The sequence below is a fragment of the Balaenoptera ricei genome, chromosome 3 (assembly GCF_028023285.1).
Source record: "Balaenoptera ricei isolate mBalRic1 chromosome 3, mBalRic1.hap2, whole genome shotgun sequence".
NCBI classification, from domain to species: domain Eukaryota; kingdom Metazoa; phylum Chordata; class Mammalia; order Artiodactyla; family Balaenopteridae; genus Balaenoptera; species Balaenoptera ricei.
In genome coordinates this window covers 1,660,285-1,684,250 of record NC_082641.1, presented here as the reverse complement: position 1 = coordinate 1,684,250, position 23,966 = coordinate 1,660,285, and the positions used below count along the sequence as shown (strand labels likewise).

General features: G+C 49.5%; 2 protein-coding genes across 7 annotated transcripts; one reads left to right on the top strand and one right to left on the bottom strand.

The window, feature by feature from the left end:
* Nucleotides 1-12,546: 12,546 nt before the first annotated feature.
* On the bottom strand, nucleotides 12,547-16,162 carry LOC132363516 (uncharacterized). Of its 5 annotated transcripts, none has more exons than XR_009502588.1 (5): nucleotides 15,636-16,162; nucleotides 15,321-15,483; nucleotides 14,705-14,784; nucleotides 13,107-13,534; nucleotides 12,547-13,018 (listed from the first exon to the last, which is right to left on the bottom strand). XR_009502588.1 is itself a non-coding variant. In XM_059919207.1 (5 exons), exons 4-5 carry the CDS (start codon nucleotides 13,479-13,481, stop codon nucleotides 12,630-12,632), a joined length of 672 nt encoding a protein of 223 aa, XP_059775190.1. In that variant the 5' UTR covers nucleotides 13,482-13,534; nucleotides 14,705-14,784; nucleotides 15,321-15,483; nucleotides 15,636-16,162; the 3' UTR covers nucleotides 12,547-12,629. The 5 variants fall into 5 exon arrangements, 4 of the variants coding, with proteins under 4 accessions (XP_059775190.1, XP_059775191.1, XP_059775192.1 ...); XM_059919207.1 differs by having other exon boundaries at nucleotides 13,199-13,534; XM_059919208.1 differs by having other exon boundaries at nucleotides 13,199-13,534; nucleotides 15,330-15,483.
* Nucleotides 16,163-16,648: 486 nt separating this feature from the next.
* IRX2 (iroquois homeobox 2) lies at nucleotides 16,649-21,905 on the top strand. 2 transcript variants are annotated; one of them, XM_059916069.1, is made up of 5 exons: nucleotides 16,649-16,968; nucleotides 18,349-18,754; nucleotides 19,058-19,780; nucleotides 20,598-20,673; nucleotides 21,389-21,905. In XM_059916069.1, the coding sequence occupies exons 1-4, from the start codon at nucleotides 16,720-16,722 to the stop codon at nucleotides 20,648-20,650; spliced, it is 1,431 nt and encodes a 476-aa protein (XP_059772052.1). In that variant the 5' UTR covers nucleotides 16,649-16,719; the 3' UTR covers nucleotides 20,651-20,673; nucleotides 21,389-21,905. The 2 variants fall into 2 exon arrangements, with proteins under 2 accessions (XP_059772052.1, XP_059772051.1); XM_059916068.1 differs by lacking the exons at nucleotides 20,598-20,673; nucleotides 21,389-21,905 and having other exon boundaries at nucleotides 19,058-20,590.
* Nucleotides 21,906-23,966: the final 2,061 nt, after the last annotated feature.

Sequence of the window (23,966 nt, the reverse complement as noted above, 5' to 3'; positions counted from 1 at the left end):
CGACCACACCTCTTTTTTTTCCATACTCATAATGGCATTCACGAAGGTGGACCTAGTGGCTCTTACTTCACAGGTGTTTGTATCCTCTGCTCCGGCTGCCCTAACAAAGTACCAAGACTGAGCGGCTTAAACAACCAGAATTTATTTTTGCATCTTTCTGGAGGTCGGAAGTCCAAGATCAGGGTGTCCACAGGGCTGCTTCCCTCTGAGGCCTCTCTCCTGGGCGTGTAGAAGTCCATCTCCTCCCTATGTCCTCACATGGTCGTCTGTGTGTGTGTGTGTGTGTCTGTGTCCTAATCTCTTCTTCTTCCGAGGACACCACTCATAACGGCAGCCGGGCTCGCTCCAATGACCTCACTTCACCTTAATAACCTCTTTAAAGACTGTATCTCCACACACGGTCACATTTGGAGGCACTGGGGGTTGGGACTTCCACATATGAATTTGGTGGGTCCTCAGTTCCTCCCATAACCGTTTTCCAAAAGTATTTGTTGGCATATTTAACTAACTAACTAATTAAGAGAAAAAGGAAGATAAGTCAAACATGACTTCAGATTCTCTTACACCCTCGGGCATGAGGACAGAAGGTCCCTGGGTAGGTACAGTGTCTGGTCAGGTGTGGAGGGCGAAGCAGAAGATGGGGAGCCTGAACACCTCAAGAATACATGTTGCAGAGTCGCCCAGGGTTGATGGTGATGAGACAGGTCACCTGTGCACTGTGGACCACAGTCTAACTCTCCTGATGATGACTATTTGGGTTGTCCCCAGTTTGGGGCTATGATAAATGATACTACAATAAACATGGGGGTCAAATGGTTGGCAGGACACTCATTCTCTTTTCTCTTGGGCAGACCTAAGAGTAGAATTTCTTGGGCACGTGATAAGAGTATGTTGAGGCTCATATCAGACGGCCCAGATGGTTTTCTGAAGTGCTAGCCCAGTTTTACATTTCCACCAGGAATGATTTAGAATCTCAGGTGCTCTCCCTCATCAACAACACCTGATATTGTCAGTCTCCTTAATTTTAGCCTCATTCTAGAAGGTGAGTAGTAGAACCTCACTGGGATTTGTTTGCATTTCTCTTATGACTGCTGGTGTTGACCATTTTTGAAATTATATCTTTTTTGACAAGTGTCTTTTCAAGAATTTACCCACTTTTTATTAGACTCCTCATCTTATTGAAATGTAAGATGTGTTTACATATGCAAGTGTTTTGTCAAAAAATATGCTACATATAATATGTCACAGACAACAAATTATACACTGTGGCTTGCCTTTTTATTTTATCGTCTTGGTCACTTAAAGAGAATTTTATGAAGTCCAATTTATCCCTTTTCTCTCTCATTTTTAAAAATTTCTTTCTTTATTTTATTTTAGGCTGCGTTGGGTCTTCGTTGCTGCGCACAGGCTTTCTCTAGTTGTGGTGAGCGGGGGTTATTCTTTGTTGTGGTGCACAGGCTTCTCATTGCAGTGGCTTCTCTTGCTGTGGAGCATGGGCTCTAGGCACGCAGGCTTCAGTAGTTGTGGCTCGTGGGCTCTAGAGCGCAGGCTAAGCAGTTGTGGCTCATGGACTTAGTTGCTCTGTGGCATGTGGCATCTTCCCGGACCAGGGCTCGAACCTGTGTCCCCTGCATTGGCAGGCAGATTCTCAACCACTGCGCCACCAGGGAAGCCCCTCACCCCTTCTCTTTTAAGGGTATTCTTATGTGTGTCCTCTCTAAGGAATACCTCCAAATTGTAAAAGTTTACTCCTATGTTTTAGCCTTTGCATTTAGGTCTATGATCCATTTCAAAATAATTTTGTATATGGTGTTAGGTAGCAATTATTTTTTTTTCTCATATGGATGTTGAGTTGTTATAACACCAGGGCATTTTTGTCAATATTAAGTAATCACAAATGTGTACAGCTATTTCTCAGCTCTCTATTCTGTTCTGTTGATCTATGTGTCCATCTTTTCACCAATAGCAAGCTGTCTTAATTACTGTAACTTTATAATAAAGCTTGAAATCAAGTAGCAGAAGCTCTCCAGTCTGGTTCTTCTTCTTCAAAATTGCTTGACTATTGTCCTTTGAAATTCTAAATAAGCTTTAGAATCAACCATCAGTTTTTACAAAAATTCCTATTGAGGTTTTGATTGGCACTGTACTCAATTTACATATCAATTTGGGCAGAATGAATGTCTTCACGATATGGAGTTTTTCAATCCATGACTATGTTATATCTCTCATTTTATTTATATATCGTTTAATTGCTCTGAGTACTACGTTGTCATTTTCCATGTAGAATTTGTATGTTTTACATTTGATTTAGTTTATTTCTATTTGTTTAATATTTCAACAATACTATAAATGGAATTTTAAAAATTAAATTTTCTTATTATTTGTCACCACTGTGTGGAAATACAACTGGTTGACATTAATGTGGACTTTATGTTTTGTAACCTTGTTAAATTCACATAGTAATTCTAATAGGTATTTTGTTTTGCATAGGCAATTGTGTTGTCTAGGAAACCTTTCCAAATTCTGTCTTATTTCTTGTTTGTTTGTTATTTACGTATTGTCTTATTACCATGGTTAAGACTGTGAATATGATGTTGAATAGAAGTGGACACCTTAATTTGCTACTAATTAAAAAAAGTAGCAAATTAAGACTCTCAACCATGGCTTAATACTACAAAAATATTCAGAAAAAAAAAAAAAAAAAAAAAGAAGTGGACACCTTCATCTTGCTCCCAATCGTAGAGAGCATGCAATCTTTCATGATTAACAGTGGTGTCAGCTTTAGGTGTATGCTGATGTCCTTTGTCAGTCTGAAAATTTTTCATTCTACCCATAGTTTTCTGAGTGTTGTTAATAAAGGAATTGTAAGTTTTGTCAAAAGTTGTTTCTGCATTTATTGAAATAATCATATCATCTTTCTCCTTTATCTTGTTAATACGATGAATTACATTGGTTGATTTTGCCAAGTTGAGTCAATCTTAAATTCCTGAGATAAACCCCATTTGTGCATGATCTGTCATCCTCTGATAAGTTGCTGGACTCGATTCCTTAACATATTTGAAGATTTTTGTTTCTATATCATGAGACGCACAGGCCTGTAAAATGATAATGTACCAATGACCAAGTGAAGTTCATCTCACTAATGCAAGGTTGGTTTGACATTTGAAAGTCAATTAATGTAACATACTATATTAATAGAATTAAATTAAAAAAAAATATGTTTATTCAATAGATACAGAAAAATAAGTTTCAAGAAAGTACAACCCCCATCCATGATTAAAAACTCATAGCAACCTAGGAAAAAAGGGAAATCTTCCAAACTTAAGGACATCTTCAAAACTTACAGCAGCACCATGCTTAGTGAAGACAGACTGACCTTCCCAACTCGGGTGAGGGCAAGGATGCCTCCCTCACACTTCTGTTGCATCACACCAGAGAGTCTGGCTAGTGCAAGGAAGGCAGACAACGAAGGAGACAGCAAGCAAGCGGGAAAGGTTGGAATAAAACTTTATTCACAAAAGACATAATCATTTATACAGAAAATTTTACAAATCTACAGAAAGCTAATACAACCAATAGCCAAAGTTAGCAAGATTGCAGAACACCTGGTCAATATACAAAAATTACTTGTACTTCTATATAAACAATGTCAAAATATGTCACACAAAGGCATTCCCAATGGCTTAAATAAATAAATAAAATGCTTAGTAATAACTTTAATAAATGTTGTTCAAAATTTCTACCCTAAAAATTATAAAACATTCCTGAGAAAAGTTTTAAAGGCCTAAATAAAAGGAACGGTAGAGTATATTTACGGATTGAATGAGTCAATATTTTTTAAGAGAGCGGTTTTCCACGACTTGATCTATATTATCAATTAAATCCCAATCAAACCCCATGGGTCTTTTTGTAGAAATTGAGGAACTAATTCAAAATTTACATGGTAATATAAAGGACTTAGAAGTTCCAAAACAATTTTATGAAAGAAAATTAAAGTTAAAGGACTTATGCTTTTAACTTCAAATTTAAGACTTTCTGTAAAGAGATAAAAACAAAACAATATGGTATTGAGCTAAGGATAGACAGATCTCAATGGGACATTGTTGAGAAGCCAGAAATACACCCACACTCAAATGGGCAACTGTATTTTTTGGCAAAAGTGACAAGATAATTCACTGGGTTAAGTATAGTCTTCAATAAGTGGCACTGAAACAACTATGTACGAGATGGGGAAAAAAATAATGTTGACTCTTACTACATACCACACACAAAATTACTCCAAAATGAATCGTAATAGGTAAATGTAAGAGCTAAAATCATAACAGTTGCAAAAATTACATAGGAGAAAATCTTCATGACCTTGGATCAGGCATATATTTCTTTAAAAGGACACACAACACACATACACATCCCACAAGGCAAAAAGAATGATTTCTGAAAATTGAATTTTATCAAAATGGGAAGTTTTGCTTGTTGAAAAACTCCATTAATAGAATAAAAAAAATGAAAATGCAAGCCACAGTTTGGGAGAAAATATCTGCAAAACCTATATCTGAAAAAGGACTTGTGTCCAGAATATATAAAGAACTCTTATAATGCAAAAATTAGAAGAAAAACAATGCATTTTAAAAATGACCACAAGAATTGTACAGCCACTTCAGAAAATAAGGTATATGGATGGCCAACAAGCACGTGCAAGGATGATCAGCATCATTAGTTATTTGGAAAATTCACATTAAACCATAATGAAATGCCACTTTGTTCTGAAACATACGTGTGGGATTTTACCTCAGGGAGGTGACTGAGTTCCAATATTGAGAGGTTAATGCCATCGAAAGAAGAATTTATTACTCACTTTTCACATATCAGATCAGGCAACATTCCGAGTTTCTTTAAACAGTCTACACTGGTTGGGATGTGAAGAAACGTGCAGTCTCTTATACTGATATTTGGAGTACAAAACAGAACAGAAATTTGGCAATTCCAGCTAAAACCACACATTTAGTCACCCTACGGCCCAGACATCCCTTTTTTTAGGTTCCAGGCTGAAGCTGCGCCTTCCCCAGCAAGAGCCTGTAAGAAAGCTGCCGATCGCAGCACTATTAATAAAGTACAAGCTTATAACCAGCACAAAGGCCCTTCACTCAGGGTCTGGTTGAATAACTATGATGCACCCTTGAAGGCAATATTACTCAGGTACTTTTGGGAAAAAAGGGAAAATTCTGTAGAAAGTAATTCGTAGTGATCTCCTTGAGTTATTGTTAAGAAAACATAGCAAGTTTGGGAAGGAGGTATGTAACCTGAGAAAGAAAGGGAGAGGGTTTATTGACTTATGGTCATGAACGTGTGCATGTATTTGCTCACATTTGCAAAAAGAAATGCTGGGAAGACTTCTGGAAGTTAATGAGGGCAGAGACGGTCAGCTGGAGGGCAGGAGAGATGGAAAACGGGGGAGACAAAGGGGCCAAGACTGCTGAGCACAATTCCCGTGACTCTTAACCATGGAAGTTATTGAATTACAAAAATTCAGTCAAAAAGAGAAAAAGTCCTAAAATTAATTTAGGTAGGAAAAAAATAAATCTTTGTGTAAAATTGATAACAGATAAAATACTATCTTCAAGTAATTTTGAATACTGTTTTGTGGATCCCAATTGTGATATGTTCTATATGCAAAATGATTTACAAAGAAAAAAAAAACTGTACTGAGTGATTTATTGTTAGTAGTAATGTTGATATTTATGGTTTTGAAACTTTATGTATATTTCAGAATAAATCAATAAATATACATTGGTGAAAGAAACAAGACTTTCAATATATGAGGAGAGATATAAAGAAACATTAACATTAAATATGAGTTGAAATATATGTGTGCTTATTTCAGATATAATTTAGTATCTACCATAATTCAGGATCTCTATATATAATATATATTTTTTCTCAGACTAATGTAAAAATCTAGAAAAGTCAGAGATTTCAAAAGATAAATATAAAAACATGCTCTTCTTCTCATCCCATTACAGTATACACCCAATTCATCATATTTGTATATAATTTTTAAAAATTCAAGTATAGTTGAGTTACAATGTTTTGTTGGTTTCAGGTGTACAGCACAGTGATTCTATTGTGTATATATATATATATATACACACATATATATGTATTCTTTTTCAGATTCTTTTCCATTATAGGTTATTATAAGGTATTGTATATAGTTCCCTGTGGTATACAGTATGTCCTTGTTGTTTATCTATTATACATATATAATAGATTTGTTAATCCTAAACTTCCAATTTATCCCTCCCCCGACCATATATAACTTTTAAAAATCACCAAATATTTATAAAAGTCAAAAAATATAGAAGGCAGTTCCTGGCTTTGCATCTCCAGGAGAATGCTTCCTCTACCGTCCCCTTGTCACGTGCCCTGCCTTCCTGTGCTCAGAGGGGGCATCATATAATGTGGGCCCCACATCTTCTCCAGCCCTCATGCCCTGAATGTCTCTGAAGACACACACAGTCAAGGTACTGACCCTTATCACCACAAGGTTCCTTCCTCTTCCCTTTTGTAAACACGCCCCCTCCCTCTTACTCCCTAACTCCCTCACTTTGTCTCTCCTACCTGGCAACCACCAAACTGTTCTCCATTTCTCAACTTTTGTAATTTCAAAATGTTCTCCTGGTGGAATCACACAGTGTATAACCTTTGGCATTGGCTTTTGTCCTTCGGCCTCATTCTCTGGAGATTCATGAGAGTTCTTGTGTGGACCAATAACTCACTCCTGCATAAGGTTGAGCATTAGTTCGTTCTACCTACTGAAGGACATCTGGGCCGATTCCAGTTTCTGTCTATTATACATAAAGCTGCTATGAACATCCATGTACAGGGTTTGTGTGAACATAAGTTTCTGTTTCTCTGGGAATGATGCCCAAGAATGCAATCTCTAGACTTCATGGTAGCTGCAAGTTTAGTTTTATAAGAAACTGTCAAACTAGTTTCCAGAGTGGATTTACCATGTTATATTCCCACCAGCACTGGATGAATGATCTTGTTTCTCTGCATTCTCACCAGACTTTGATGTTATCTCTATGTTATTTTTTTAATTTTAGCCATTCTGATAGGTGCATATATTTCACTGTGGTTTTAGTTTGCATTTCCTTGATGGCTTATGACGTTGAGCATCCTTCATATGCTTATTTGCCATCTATATATCCTTTTTGGTGAAATTTCTTTTGACTAAATTTTAATTGGACTGTTTTTTATTGTTTTAGTTTACTATTTTGCTTTGAGTATTCTTTATATATTCTAGATACTAGTCCTTTGTCAGATATATGGTTTGGCCAAAAAGTTTGTTCAGTTAGTGAGTACATTGTTGAATAAAATTTCTGGTGAAAATGAAAAATGTGTCTTCTTTTTTTACTTACAACCGAACAAACTTTTTGGCCAACCCAATATTTTCTGTCTGCAACTTAATCTTTTCATTCTTTCAGAGAACAAAAGTTTTAAATTGGATGAAGCCCAACGCATCAAATTTTCCTTTTATGGATTGTGCTTTTGGTGTCCAGTCTACAAATTCTTTGCCTTGCTCTAAATCTTGAAGATTTTCTCCTCTATTTTTCTAAAAGTTTCATAATTTGACAGTTAAGTCTGTGATCCATGTTTAGTTAATTTTTGTATAAGATATGAGACTGGGTTGGAGTTTGTGTGTGTGTGTGTGTGTGTGTGTGTGTGTGATTTATGGATGTCCAATTGCTCCGACACCATTTGCTGAAATGCTTTGCACCTTTGTCAAAATACGTCAGGAATATTCATCTGGGTTTGTTTGTGGATTGCCTTTTCTGTTCCAATGATGTCATGTCTTGATATCCGGTAGACTGATTCGTCCCACTTTATTCTTCTTTGTCAAAATTGTTTTAGCTATCGTACGTAAGGTTTGTGCCATTAAAAATAAGTTTTACAATAAGATTGTCTGTATCTACAAAACCCTTGCTCAGATCTAAGTAGTGCTTTAAACACTTGTTCTCACTGAATTTTTCACTAAAAATATCATAAAAGTCCAGTTTGCTTTTGGTCAAATTTCCTTTTTCCCAAATGTCTGTGTGCTGGGAACAGGTCATTTGAGATGCAAAAATAAAAATGCACGCTCACTTTCCTCAAGGAATGCAAGGTTTGGGGCTGATTGCTAACTCAGGAATTTATTTTTAAAATTAAATGTTATTTTAAGTGCGTATTTCCATTGGGCCCTAAAATTTAACATCCCAAATCAACCGTGCTTTACACTGGAGAGCAGGGCTCCTGAGGCGTGATCGGATCTGCCTGGATTACGAGTGTCCATGACACTCAGGTGCAGAGGAATCTCCAAGGAGGGAAGCGGGGGTAAAACGTAAGCAAGTGTCCCTGTGATTTTTTTTGTTTCTTTCCCTCAACACCCTGCTGTACCTTTTAGAAGTAAAGGTGAATAACCAAGAGCAAGCCATCCACTCATCCTTTCATTCATTCAATCAATACTTGTCTAGCTCCCACGATTTGCCAGGCCTGAAGGCAGAGGCATCACTGAGGTCAGAGAACCTTCACACCCGGACACCAGCAACAGCTCTGGCTGCGGCTGCCACAGAGCCCCGAGGCAGAGGGATGAAGGAGCCCCGTGGGCAGGATGCTCTCGGGGGAAGCAACGTGTACAGGCTGATGTGCGAGGGGGTGTGGCTGCAGGAAGAAGGGTCGGCAGGCCAGGGGGCCCGAGCCGAGAGCAAGGGGGCAGCCAGCCCGAGGGCTGCCTGCCAGTGGAAGTAAGCCGCAAGGGCCTTCCACCCGGTGGTGGACGCAGGGGAGCCTTTGGAATTGTGGGGATTCCCAGGAAGCAGCACCCTTTCCTAGCCTGGCTCTGAGCAGGTTGGGGAATAGAATGGAACGTGGAGGCCTCTGTAATCACTGCCGGGGCCAAGCTGCCGGCCTCTCTGCCTGAGCAAGGCCTCTCCGCAGATGTGTGTACAAGATCCAATCCGTCTAGCTGCAATGGAGAGAATGAGAGCAGAGAGAATTGTTTCTAGAAGCAGCTTAAGTGCCAGAAAGGCACAGAGTTGTATTCTGGGAGTGAGGGGTGTGTGGGGGGTGAGGGCCTGCCGGGGCCTGGAGTCTTCCTACCCTGCCCCAGCCTCTCTTCTGCTTTCCTTTCTAGGCTACACTCTGCCCTCCCCCTTGACCATCCCCCCATCTTTCTGTCTTCCACAGCCCTTCTCTCTAATCGTAACTTTAATTTTCTAAAATACATGTACTGTGTGTAGAGAGAAGATGCAGAATTCCATCCAGGGCAAAGGCATCTCTCTCCCCATAGATGCGTGCAGGTGGCCGGTGGCAGCAACGCTGTCCTTCCCCTCCAGAGCCCTCTGTGACGGTGCCTCGGCCCCTGAGAAGAGCAAGTGGCCATGGGGTGAGCCGCTAACCTGCAGGTCCCAGACGAGGGGCCCAGGGTCCTGTAGGGAGCGCCCTGCCCAGGAAGCCCCTCTCTACCTGCCATGCTCTGGACGATGGCCCAAAGACACATGGGTGACAGCCCATTCAAAGGTCTAAACTGCAAATCCAAGACTTTGTTTACCTTTATATTTTGAAGGGTAGGGGGATGAAGAGAGGAAGAAAGAGACAAAAATACAAATTTTTGAGAACCTGTTTTTTTGTGTTTTTTTAAAGAAAGCTCACTTTCTTTAGCTCACCTAAGTTAGTTCACTATACTTCTGTGCTATGACTCTTCTTTTTAAATGATAACACATATTTTTCTTTTAATTTTCAAAGTGTAAAATATTTCACATGGTAGGAATGTACAGAGTAATAGAATCCCACGTAACCATCATTCCAAGTTAATAATCTTTTGTGACGTTTGCAGCAGATGTATTTTTCAGAAATAAAACATGACTAACACAGTGGAGGCCCCTCACCCCTCTTCCCAGGCACTCAGTGGGCCTGCAGCAGAGGGGAGACCTTCCTCCCCACAGCATTACTGCACTCCCCACCCCCATGTGTAAATAGCACACATATTGCTGGGTCTTGTCAAATTCTGTCATGGGCATCAAGTTGTCTGTATCCTTTTAAAAAAAATTATTATTATTTTCCCCGCTCAACTCTATATTCTCAGGACTCACTCATGTTGATACCAGCAGAGCTATCTTACTCACTTTCATCCCTGGGGAACATTCTGTTCCATGGAATATGCCACAGACTCTGTATCCAGGCCTCTCCTGCCATTTAGGACGTTTCCAGCCCTGCACTTTGCAAACAATGCTGCAAGGGCTGTGCTGGGCCCTCCGTGCCCCTGCCTGGCATTTTTCTTGTGGTGGACGATAAGGCAAGGCATCCAAGGGTGATAGGGAGTGGGCATCTCCTGCTCTTTCAGATGTGGCCAAATGTCTCCCTAATTCCTTTGTAGCCATTTCAACTAGCATGGCAGGGAGTGTGAGTGCCCTGTCTCTGCACACCCTGGGCCTCGTTTGGTGTCATCCAGTGGGCGTAAAGTGGCATCTTATACACTGTATGATTTCCCTGTCAAGAGTGACTGTGAGCCTCTGCGAACTTGGCTCTTAGGTCTCCTCTGTGTGGAGGGTCTCTGCCCACATCCCTGACCCATTTCTCCACTGGGTGGCTTGCCTTCACCCGTTGACCTTGGGAACCCTTCCTGATTCTGCAGAGCAGTCTTTGCCGTTTAGGTGGGCTGCAAATATCTTCTCCCTGGTTGGTGTCAGCAATTTATTTTCTATCCAACTGAAGTTTTTACTTTTAATGCAATCAAATGTATCAAACTTTTCTTTCTGCATTCCCTCCAGAATTAAAAAAAAAAAAAAAAAATCCTCCCTTACCCCTGGCTCTGCAACCCAGCTGTGTCAGAGTGTGTGGGAGAGCTTGGGGAGGGCTGGTGTGTGCGCCTGACTACGCGTCGCCGAATCGTGGTCTGGGCGAGCCATTTGGGTGCACAAACCGAGAGTTAGCAAAAGGATATGAAGCGTGGCCCCAGACAAACGCCCTATACAGCTTCGCTTCTCTGATGAAAGCAATTGTCAAAACACACTTCCTTCTCCTCCCATGTTTTCTTGCGAGCGAGGATCCTACCTGCTCCGGCCGGTCGGAGCGACTCGCGCGGTCTCTGCAGCCCCCTGGGCGCGCTCACACCCGCACTCACGTCCCACGGTGCGCTCCGGAGTGTAAAACGGAGAATGCGAAGCGAGTGATGGAGTAGCTGCCGGAGGAACTGAGGGTGGGGTGGGGAGAGGTGGGGGATGGAGGTGAACTAAGTTCTTCCAACGACTGTCTTGCAGAAACACTTAAAGAAAAGTGAAAAGAACAAACTGACAACTCATCTCTTTCCACTTGCCCAGAGCAGCTCCCGCGGCGCGCGGACCTCCCCGGGCAGCGCGCGTGTGCGCGCGCACGTGTGTGCGAGTCCACGCCGTGAACGTGGAGGGCTGAGGACTCCCGAACACTTCTCCTTCCAGGCAGCCGCCGATTGCAGGACGAGGGCGCTCGGGTCTTCGCTGCTGCGGAAACGGGTCTCCGGTAACTCGGATCCCTCATCCCGTACCCGGCCCGCGCCCCTCCCCCCCCCGCACCCGCCATCCAGTTCCCGCTCGGCGCTCCAGGCCCGGGACTCGGACGCCGGCGGGGACCTGGGCGCGGGGCCGCGCGCACGCCTCGCCTCTAGGGTCTGCGGTTCCGGGCGGGGAGGAGTGATGAGCCGAGAGCCAGGGGAGCACGCAGGCCAAGCCTGCGGGATGCTGAGAAATGGCGATGGCGAGGGGAGGATTCTCGGGGCGCAGCGCGGGAGAAACTTCAGGAAGCGCGTCGGAGGCGGGGCATCTGTGCTGCCACTAAAGGAAACCGGGCGGGACACGTTAGCGGCCAGGAGACCTCGCAGTCGTCCGAGCTCCGAGGTCGAGCCGCTGGTGGGAGAGCCGGGTCGCCGGCTGAGCCCAGAAGGTGCAGAAGAGAGCTCGCTGCGTCCTGGGGCCCCAGCCCGGGTGCCCACCCGCGGCGCTGCCCGCAGGGCCCTGGCTTTCGGGCCCGTTTGAAAACCCCGGGCCGCGTCCCAGCTCGGGGTTCCTGGACAGGAGCGTCAGGGACCCCTGGGCCTCGCGCGGGTTCGCCTACGACTTTGTTTTCCAGACACACGTGGCCGCATCAGAAGAGAGTTTGAGAACCTCGGAAATCCAAAGTGTCCACAGAATCGTGAGCGGGCTCAACCCCGCTTGGAAGGCATTTACGTTTCAGTTTGACTTAAATTTTGTACAATTTATAGCGACGTATTTCGGTTTTCCAAAAAAGAAAAGAAAAACAAAGGAAAACGCACAACCGAACTCTCGTGCTCTTTCTCCTGGTTCTTGCTGTCACTCGCTCCGCAGTCCCGCCAGGAAGTGCGGGCACAGGAAGAGAACTCGATTAGGAACACACTGGAAATGTGCCTTATGCACTGAAACGACTTACATTTCACACGTGACTTTATTCGGGGGAACCACGTAAAATGTGTCTCTTTAATCTTAACTGACCCCCCTCCAAATTTACACGCTCCACAATGGCACCTATTTTCCCACCAAACTCTTACAAACTCCCCGGAAGAAGGCGGAACGAGAGAAAGGTCGAGTGAGGCTCAGGTTTTATTGAAATGCTCCAGTGTTATTGTCCTTCTTCCCCGAATCAAACCGACGTGGGAGGAGGCAGGTCCGGGACTCCCGCCGCCCGTCGGTGGCCGGGGACAGCGCCGGGGCCACCGCGGCGGGGACGAGGCGGCAGCCGCGGGCCACAGCGCCCCCTCGCCGCCCGCGCGCACGACTTCGGGCCGCGTCGCCGCTCAGCCTGCCCGGCTCCCGGGAGCCCCAGGACGGAGGTGGAGGGCGCCACGGTCTGCGCCGCCGCCGCTTTCCGGGAAGGGCCCGGAGCCCAAGCCCGCGAGCGTTTCTGCCGTTTCCCAGAGCTTGGCCTCCAGGAAACCACAGCTTCTTGAAACGTGCATGTCCACGCCGACTTGTTCCAAAGGCATCGGCCACTGTTGGGACAAGAAACAGAAATGTGACAGTGCTAACCATCACCACCCCCGGTTTTTTTTCTTTTTTTTTTTTTTTTTGAATGCATACCTGGGGCAAAGGGGCGAGGGGATCCACCGTAAACCTGAAAGCTCACTGCCCAGGTTAATGGTTCCGTGTGAGCGCGCTTTCCGGGCACTTACCCGGTTGGCCCTGCGTGCCGGCCCTTCTCTTTAAATCCAGCTCGGAGGGCAACTGAAAGCCACAGAAGCCAAGTGTACGTCCGGACGCAGACGCTCCACAGGCCTGAACGCCCTCCACGCCCGTGAGCGAAGCATCTAGGTCCCTGCTCTCGGAGAGAGGCGGCCTGGCGGCCCGGGGCGCAGCCGAGCGCTCCCCGCGGTGACCCGAGACGCAGTTCCAGCGAATCCAGGCCACCGTCGCAGGCGGCCGCGCTCCCAGCCACCGCGTCGAGCCTCGACACATGCAGCCTGTTCTTTCGATTGAGTTTTTAAAAAGAAGACCCAGCCAACTTTAATCTACGAAAAGGAAAAGTGATTTTAAAAAAATCAGAGAGCTTTAAAGCGAAACGGAGTTTATATATCCCAATAACAATGCAGAGCGTTAAGTTTTAATGTCTCTGCGTAGGCATTTTAATTTGCTACAGTCACTACTAATAAAAACGGCATGTAGGGCGATTCGACTGTTTAATAGTGCAAGGTAGACGGGTTTTATTAGTAGCAGGCAGCAGTACAGAGAATTCAGATTTCAGTGGAGGAGTGTAATTGCTGGGGGATAAATACACTCGGAGAAGAGGCTGTCTTCAGAATCAGCAGCGCCGAGCTAGAGGCAGAGGGAAGAGCCTGGCAGCCCTTTCTGGAGATGCACCCTGGGCGAGTCGAGACCCTCCAAAGCCACGTGCACATGTCTGGTTATACACTTAATTGATGTCAAAATCGAGTGTATCGGAGCTTCTGCTTCTGCTCCAAACCGAGGATGTTTTTGTAATAATTCGCTGTTTTCTTTTCTGCCCCTGGCAGAGATCAGGCCCAGGAGAGAGATCGGGGGAGGGAGGGGGAGGGAGGGGGAGGGAGGGCGAGGGGGGGGGCAGGCCCAAATGCTAATGAGACAACAGCAGGAACTGGTCTTTAGAAATGGAAATACTCAAGCCAGTCTTCCTTGGAGATAAAAATTAGACCTGATTTTTTCACTTAAACTATGTAATTGGAAGCGAACCGAAGGCCTGTAACCTGATCTGTTGCTGTTTATGTTGGTCATCCAACGTGTGTCTGTCTCATTTATGGCCTCTTCCCGGCCGAATTCCCTCCCAGGAAGACCACAAATGCCGTGGGTCCTGTCAAAGGCATGCTCCACAGGGCTGCTGGGGCCTCTGGCTCTCTCTCCTTCTCCTTCCTTTTTAACGCTAGGATAATTGATTTAAAATATCTGCCCTGAACTGAATTAGGACGTCCTGCTTGGGGTCACAGCATTGTTGAAACTCCCCTGCTGGGTCCTCACAGCGGCCCAGAGTGTGTGGGAAGTAGTGGGGGAGGGGCGGGGCGGAGGAGGGTGTGTTGGGGGGGAGGTGGCCAGTGAGGTGCGGCGGGAGCGGGCTGGGGTTTGTAGGCAGCGTGGGGGGACAGGTGGGGCCGAGTGGTTTGGGGGCTCGGGGGAGAGGCGGCTCGTTAAAGGGCCTGGACCGCACCTACCGGGAGCCACCCACCCGCAGGCCAAGGACGGTGGGTTCTGCTCAAGCCCGGCACTGCCGTTTACAACTGGTCCCCTGGACCTAGGGAAAGACAGACGCACCCTGACTGCCTCGAAGGTGCCGCAGGCGACCAGGCCGCAGACTCGGGCCTCATGGTCCCCGCGCTGCAGCCGCAGCCAGCAGAGCGGCCGCAGGACGCGCGCGCGGCGCCCGCGCGACCGCGACCCGAAAGCGATAACTCTGGTCACTCTGAGAGCTGCCCAACCAACAGGGGGCTGCGGGAAGGGGGGGGGCCTGCGGGCCGGAGCTCCCAGCTACCGCGTTCTCCCCCTACAGGTCACCCACCCGAGACGGCCGCCGAAGAAGTGACACCTGTTGTGTGGGCCACCCCGCCGTATCCGCACACACCCGACCCCCCGTGGACCTCCTGAGCGCCACCGGTGACCTCCCCAACCCTCGGCCCCCCCAGCCCAGTCGCCAGACGCCCGCTTCCGCTGGCCCGGCCCCTGGAGAAGGTATGGGGAGAAGGGTGTTTTCGAGGGACTGGGGGTCTCAGGGCCCTTTGCTAAGCATCTCGCCGCTGGGCCCTGCGAAGCACCTCCCGAGTCGCCTGTTACCTGAGCTACCTGTGCTGCCTACTGCGCCGCCCTTGCCACCAGCCTGTCGTTTTCTCGTCCCTTCCCGAGTGACAGCGAGGCTTCACGTCGCGCCAGAGGCGGTCTGTCCGGTGACAATCATTCCCCCGAGTGTTTTACAACACAAATCCGAAAGAAGAGTCAACTTATTAAAACAAAATAAAATAAAACCCTTTGGGGGGGCTGCGTCTTCCCGGACGAAGCACTGGAGGCGTGGGCTAAAACGCTTCCTAGAGCAGAAAGTCCTAACACCCCGGGACCAGCTTGCCACTACGGATTTCGGGGCAGAAAGCTCACCTCAGGGCCCTCCTGGCAGTTCGCAACGAAAGTGCCCCGGATCCGGGTCCCGCGGGGACACGCCGGGCGGCGCGGGGCCGGAGACCAGACGCGAGGCCACGCGGGGAGCTTCGCACCGTGCGGCAGGCAGGGTGGACGCAGGAAGGTGGAAGTGAGAGCCACGCACGGCACCCCCAGGAGGACCCGGGCCTCGGGTGCCACGCTCCCGCCCCATCACCCGCGGCTCTCGGCCCTGGCACTAGGGTCCTGCGCTCAGTCACCCGGGCGGAGAGGGGGCACGGGCCGTTCGTCCCCCCAGGTGGCAGCCCGGCGGCCTCTGCCGGCTTCTCGCGGGCCAAGCTGGGGGCGGGGCAAGGGAAGGGGGCCAGCGCGGCGGGGTCTGGGGGGCTGGCAGCGGAAGGTGGGAGGGCGGGTGCCGGGAGTCCGCGCGAGTGGGAGGGGGTGCGCACTGCTCGGCCCCGCCAGGCTGCGGGGCCGCGAGCCGCGGGCTGGGGCTGCGCGAGAGTCGACTGCGCCACAAAAGCCTGCGCGTCGCCACCGCCTCCTCCTCCCTCCTCCTCCTCCTCCTCCCTCCCGCCGTCCGCTCCTCCACCCACCCGCTCCTCCGCCCCCTCCCCGGCCCGTCTCCGCCCCTCCCCCGGCCGCGGCCTGGCGGCTGGAGCGGGCGAAGCGGGCGGGGCAGGGGAGGGGGCGGGCGCCCGAATATGCAGATGAGCTCGTGACGGACAGCTCCGCGTTCCAATGTCCCTCGGAAACTCGAGCGCTCCTTCCTCAACTCCTCACTCCCGAGTCCAGACTCCCCCAAACCCCGACCGCCGGCCTGGCGCGCGGCTGCGCCCACCGGCTCCGCGCTGCTGCTGCCGCCGCCGCCGCCGCCGCCGCCGCCGCCGCCGCCGCCGCCGCCGCCGCCCAGCCGCTCCCCCGGCCCGCGGGCCGCCCGGGCTAGTGCGCAGGCCGGCCTGCCTCGGCCGGCGGTCCCCGCGCCCGCCTCCGCCGCGCCGCGCCCCGGCCGGGCGTGGATGGAGGGCGCCGCGCGCCCTGCCCGCTGCTCGGCGTGACGCGGGCCCGGCGCCCCGCGCCCACCATGTCCTACCCGCAGGGCTACCTGTACCAGGCGCCCGGCTCGCTGGCGCTATACTCGTGCCCGGCGTACGGCGCGTCGGCACTGGCGGCGCCGCGCAGCGAGGAGCTGGCGCGCTCGGCGTCGGGCTCGGCGTTCAGCCCTTACCCGGGCTCCGCGGCCTTCACCGCGCAGGCGGCCACGGGCTTCGGCAGCCCGCTGCAGTACTCGGCCGACGCTGCCGCCGCCGCCGCCGGCTTCCCATCCTACATGGTAACCGCGCGCGGGCGGGCGGGCGGGCGAGCGGGACGCGGGACGCGGGACGCCGGGCGCGGAGACACTGATCGCGGCGCTGGAGGAGCGGGGCCGGGGATCCGCGAGCTGGGCGGCGGGGAACGTGCCGTGGGAGGTGTCTCCGCAGTCGCCGACTGGGGTCGCCGCGCTGCTGGCGGGACGAGAGTCCAGGGCAAGAGGCAGGGCGGTCGGCCGGCGACGTCCTGAGCGCGGGCCGAGCCTCGCGCTCCACGCCCTTCCCCTCGGCTGCAGGGGTCATTTTCCCCAAGAGCCTGTGAAGTGCGACTCCGCTGGGGTCGGGATGGGCTCTGTCCTGGGTGGTCCTTCTTTCAGGCGCAGAAGCTCGGCCAGGAGTCCGGAGCGGGCCGGGGCTCGCTTCTTTCGGCGCGGGGCGCTAGGGTCGGCCCCACTGGGGCCTCCGGGGCGATTACCGAGTGTTTAGCATCTACTTGTAGGAGCTTGGGGGTCACCGGGCTGGGGAAGGGAGGGAGCATCGGCGGAGGCTCTGGGGCCCGGCCCGGCCGCCAAGATCTCAGCCTTAATCTGTCCCACAGGCCATGCTTCGGAAAAACGTGTCGGCCGGCGTTTGGCCAGCTAAGTGCCGCCTCGGTCCCCTGCGCACCGAGAGCAGCTCCTGCTTCCCCGACCCGGGGTCGGCCCGCGCTCCTCGGGGTCTGCAGCTGGGCCCGGCCGGGTGTGGCAAAGTGCGTTTTAGATGGTGGAGGCCGTAACGGGGGCTGGTGGCCACCTCCCGCCCTCGGCGGAATTCCAGGGCAGCGACGGAGTAGCTGGGGCCTCGGCGAAGGCTGTAAAAGTCTCGAATTTAAACGTTAAAGGCTGAATTAACATGCTAATTACCACATATTTGAAGAATTCGAAACGGTGACTGGCTTCTGAGTTGCAAATTGGATTTGCCGAGCTTTAGGATGGTGAATAGCGGAGCGGGGGCTCTGGAGTAGTTTTTTAACCACATAAGGGCGGGGGAGGAGGAGTGGGGCAGGCAGCCGCACTTAACATCCAGAGAAATTTAGATATCAAGAAACTACCTGTGGGCCTGTATGTGCGTTCGTATTTGTGTACGTCTGTACCGGCGGCCCAGGGGCATTTGGGGGAAGATGCGTCATTTTAGGAAAGTGAAATAGTTGGAAATTTTGAGAATAAAACCATATCGCTTTTCTTGATCAACAGCTGGCCTTAAATTACCCGCTGCGTCCTTTTGCTCTGTTGCTGCGGGAAGCGCAGCTCTAGCGCCGGAGGCATCGTGGGAAAGGCGGCCACGGGCGGGTGGAGGGGTCGCCTTGGCGCTGACGCCCGGCAGGTCCCCAAGGGACCCGCTCACCAGGCTCTTGTCGGTTGCAGGGTGCGCCCTACGACGCACACACGACCGGGATGACGGGCGCCATCAGCTACCACCCTTACGGGAGCGCGGCCTACCCGTACCAGCTCAATGACCCGGCCTACCGCAAGAACGCCACGCGGGATGCCACGGCCACGCTCAAGGCCTGGCTCAACGAGCACCGCAAGAACCCTTACCCCACCAAGGGCGAGAAGATCATGCTGGCCATCATCACCAAGATGACCCTCACGCAGGTCTCCACCTGGTTCGCCAACGCGCGCCGGCGGCTCAAGAAGGAGAACAAGATGACGTGGGCCCCCAGGAACAAAAGCGAGGACGAAGACGAGGACGAGGGCGACTCGGCAAGGAGCAAGGAGGAGAGTCCGGACAAGGCGCAGGAGGGCACCGAGACTTCGGCGGAGGACGAAGGTGAGAGGGGCCGAGGCGGGCGCAGGGTCGCAGGAGCTTTCTTCCCAGGCGGGGCGCCAAGCTGAGGTCAGGGAGGATGAGGTCCGGGGTTGGGGGTGGGGGCGCGGGTGCTGCCCGCCCGACGCTCCAGGTTCGGGCTTGGAGTCTCGGCCGCCTGGCAGCTCCCGGGCCGAGAAACTCCTCGGTGAGCGCGTCCTGGGAGGTCACGCTCTCTCGAGGACGCGGCTCGGGTTGGGTCGAAGTGAGGGAGCAGTTGGGGCAGAGAGCCCCCGGGTGCCACAGACCGTGCCCGCGCCCCTGCAGGGATCAGCCTGCACGTCGACTCGCTCACGGATCACTCGTGCTCCGCCGAGTCGGACGGAGAGAAGCTGCCGTGCCGGGCCGGGGACCCCCTGTGCGAGTCGGGCTCGGAGTGCAAGGAGAAGTACGACGACCTGGAGGACGACGAGGACGACGACGAGGAGGGCGAGCGGGACCTGGCGCCGCCCAAGCCCGTGACCTCGTCGCCGCTCACCGGCGTGGAGGCGCCGCTGCTGAGCCCCCCATCCGAGGCCGCGCCCCGCGGGGGCGGCGGCGGCGGCGGCGGCAAGACGCCCCTGGGCAGCCGGACGTCGCCGGGCGCGCCGCCGCCCGCCAGCAAGCCCAAGCTGTGGTCTCTGGCCGAGATCGCCACGTCGGACCTCAAGCAGCCGAGCCTGGGCCCGGGCTGCGCGCCGCCGGGGCTGCCAGCGGCCGCCGCGCCCGCCTCGTCCGGGGCGCCGCCGGGCGGCTCGCCCTACCCCGCGTCGCCGCTGCTCGGCCGCCACCTCTACTACACGTCGCCTTTCTACGGCAACTACACAAACTACGGGAACTTGAACGCGGCGCTGCAGGGCCAGGGGCTCCTGCGGTACAACTCGGCGGCCGCGGCCCCCGGAGAGGCGCTGCACGCGGCGCCCAAGGCTGCCAGCGACGCGGGCAAGGCGGGCGCGCACCCGCTGGAGCCCCACTACCGGCCCCCCGGCGGCGCCTACGAGCCCAAGAAAGGTAGGCGGCCTGCGGCCCGCGGGGCCCTGGGGGAGGGGGCGCCGGCGGGTCCCCGGTTGGTGAGCACCCTCGAGGAGCCGGGGAAGGGGCCGGGGGACCTGTAGGTCTGGCCAGGGAAGCTTTGTCGCTTACACGAGAACAGGAAAAAGACAGGACGTCTTTGGACGGTGGTTCTTGGACTACAAGTTAGCAGTGAAGGGGTGGTGAGGGCAGAAAGGGGGCGGAGGGCCAGGCGATCCTGCCTTGCAACGGGACTTGCCCCCTTATAACTGAGTTTTCATTTGATTTATCATTATTACCGTTATTAGTATTCTCGTGACCGTTTTCATTTGGGCAAACACAAATTGCCACAAGATGCAGCTGCCAGCTTTCCCCCTGCTGACTGAGCCTAAGCTTCTGTATTTTCTGTCCCTTTATAGAGTCTCAGCTGAATCTCCTCTTCCGCCTTTGGCTGGAAGGAAACAAAACGTTCTAGTTCTTCCCAGAGGCCTTAGTTTTTAAATCTTCAAAATAGAAAACGAGAACCTATTTTCTTTCTCTCCTTTTCTTTATATCGTCTATGTTGCTCATAATTCAGGCTTGAGCTGATAAGACCTGTAAAAGGAGTCGAGGGGGAGAGAAAATGAGGACGCGGAAACGTGACCGAAGTCCGTCTCAGGCAGTGGTGGTGGAGACAGCGGGCTCCCCCAAACTGCTTGCTGGGCGCAGGGGGCGAGGGCGTTGCAAGCGTGGGTGTGCGGGCTGGTGGCTGTGCTGCTGTCTGGGAGACTGATGGCTCTGGGGGTGGGTTCTGACTCACTGCCCCCTCCCCTGACAGATGCCAGTGAGGGCTGCACCGTGGTTGGTGGAGGCCTCCAGCCCTACGTATAGAAGGGCCGCACGCAGCAATGCAAGTAAGTGGGCTCCCTGGGGTTCCCCCCTACCCCTTGGGGAGCCTCCCCGAACCAGTTGCCCTGTAAACTTGCTTAATGTGTATTTCTTGCTTTTCGTCAGGGGGTTTGAGGACAGAGCACTGCAATCTTCCCCGGTTTTTTTTGTTTTGTTTTGTTTTGTTTTTCCCTTTAAGTGGGAGAGGATCCATTCTCTTTTAGAGAGTCCCTCTTTTTCTGCTCAAGTTCTGCTTTACAGAATCACTCCTTTAACTGGAATGTATTTATTGCACTACTGCTGTTGTTTTCTCTTTGGAAAAAATAGATTCTTAAAATCTGGGTATTTGTATGCAACTTGGAACTTTTTTTGTTTTTTAACTATGCTAGACCCTTAATAGACACTTGCTTTGATGAGCGAGTGCTCCTGAAACTTGGGGTATCAAACCCCTTTATAGATGATCTTTGCAGAGTCAGACGGTAGAGACATAGAAGGACTAGTCTAGTCTTTTATCAGGCTTGTCCCTATGTCCAGATGGACTAGATAGGGCCGTGCAGTTCGCCTGGCTGACAGCAGTAACTCAAAAAATACCTACTTTACAAGTAGGCACAATTGCTAATCACAGATCTTGAAGATGGGAAAGATGCAAAACCATTTCAGATGGACTCTTTTTTAGAATATGATGATGTTGGCATGGGACTGAAGGATTTGGGATGATTTGGTTTTTTCCTTGGTCCACAGGTAGGTGTCACAATTGCTTTGGAAAAAAAAAGTCAGCAGGCCATTCTCTCTTCCCAAGTTCATAAATATACAGATATATAAAACAAAAAATGATCTCTAAATCCGGACCACATCTTGTGCCACTGTAAAAGAGAAGGATCCACAGGGCACTGCCAACCCACAGACTCTATTGGAACAGACTTTTGTTGGACATATGTGAATTTGTTGGCATAGTATAGCTTCCCCAATGTATGTGTGACTTTTGAAAACAATCTTTTTTCTCAGGATATCTTGAATTGATCACTTCATTGCCACGGTATATATTCTATAGGTGTGATAGGATTTACTGTAAAGTTTATTTGTAAAAGATGTACACAGTAGAAATAAAACGTGATTATAGAACTTGAGTACTTAAGAAGTGGAAACAAATTTGATATTTATTTTTATAATGATATAAAGCTTCTAGTAATTTATGCAAGTTGTATTGCAATGGAATCTAAACCTTTTGTAAATAAATTCTGCCTGGTTTTTATTTGAACATTGCTGGTTATATAATCTTTGTTGGTTGTTTAACAAGAATTCTTTACTAATTTATATCTTAAATTGTAAATAAAAACAAACTAGTCTACAACAATGTGGTGTCTGGGGCTCATTTGTCCTGGAAGAGTGATTTGGGTAGGGAGTCCTGGTGATAGTAGCCCCTCTGCCCAGGTGATCTGACCTCAGGCTTTTTAATGAAAATGTGTAAAATAATCTCTCCTTTCTCCTGCTCCTACAAAAAGGCAGATGGAAGAGAAGTACACAGTAGGGAGATATGTATGGTTTTAGGTTATTTATATACACATGCATTGCAAGAAAATTCAGATTTTGTGTTCTGAATATGAAAACGGCTTGTTAGTGTACATTTTAAAAGCATGGCAAGATAAAATGATCTGATATGCCTATGCATTAGGATCCATTTTATATTTATTTCTGGTGTAGGCTTATTGAACCTTCTCAGTAACTAGAGCATTGTGATAACATGGATAATAGTTACACCCTCATCATAAATTATTGAGGGAAATAATTGTTTATTATAAGCTTGAATTATCCAAATTGGAACAGATTATTCAGATTTATTGGATGACTTCTTAACTCTCGTTTTCATATAACTCACATTAAACACACGGTGAAAATCTGGGAGGAGAGATTTATTTTCCTTGCAGTGACTCTTACCCTTATCCTGGGGGGAAAGAAAAGTTTAAAGAACCTTAGCCTATTGCCTCATTATTGTGTTACTATCTAATTATAGGACAAGCCTAGAATTTGTAGTCAGGGAACATATTCCCTTTGATTAGTATCATAAAAGCAGCAAAACTGTCACTTTAATTTTCAGCAAAATTATATGGATATCCATATAATATAATTTCAGAAAAGAAATGAACAATCATTTATTTCCTCTCCAAAGATAAATTGAGTGAATATAACTTACAGTTATAAAACAAGAATAATAGCTTCTTAGATTGCCCTTTAATCAATCATACACTTATTTTTCAAGAGGTTCATCTATTTTATTCCATGATTAATAATGTTGCAGCCTGAGAGCATTATTGGATCCCAGCGGGGGTCGTCCCGGATGCTTTTAGCTGCTTTGGAATGGTCAGTTGGGGTTCATTATGGGCTGATATTGAACAATTTATAAAATCTTGTCTAAACATCTGCCAGCTCCGATAGGCCGATGTGTCTGAGGATGGGAAATTGCTGGACCAGTTGATATTGACAAACGGATCTCTCTCCAGTGGCTTTTTGTGCCTTAGAAATTAGTGGCCTCTTGCTGGGGTCTTGTTAGAAAGGGTATTTGAAAGTAATCTTAGATACTTGAGGCAAATCCAGGGGGCTGTGAACTGGTCACAGAGCCATGCCTATGGGGAGGAACGGTGGGGTCTGACTGCCAACAGAGACGCAGGCCAAGGTTTCGGTTTTCTATTACTTCTCAGGCATTTTGTTGGCTTTGAGTAGATAAGCATTTGGAGGTTAGCAGAAAGCGAATCTCTGGGGTACACAACTATTTTTTTCTCCTTCCTGCCTCTCCTAGTAAGAGACCTTGACATGTTTGGATCTGAGCTATCTCTTGGCAACAGGGAAGATTTTTCACGTGGGCAGCCTGGTTACTCTGTGGCAGCACGTCTGGAAGAAAACAAATTCGAGTCTGTGGACATAAAAGTGAGGCGGGAGCTCCTTTGCCTGTTTTTCTCTTAGATGAAACCTTTGTAGAATTACTGTGAAGATAATGATTTTCCTTCCAGCTAGCATTTGACATTGCCATACGAAGGCGTTAAGTAGTTTTGCTTTTACTAATATTAGCTATATTTCCTAAGTCAGCAGGGAATACAATGCACATGGCAGCAATATCTGCTATATGCAATATTATAATTTGAATATTTGAAGACTTCAGTGAAAAGTATGAAAGTTAACAATATTTAACAAATTAAGCACTGAAAGACCATGCCCCCAGTGAGGATACACAGCGAGGGCACTCCATCTCTTAAAGAAGTGTGGAGTGGAGAAGTAGGAAACCCAGGCAAAAATTGATCTCCCTTGCACATGTTCAGAAATTGAA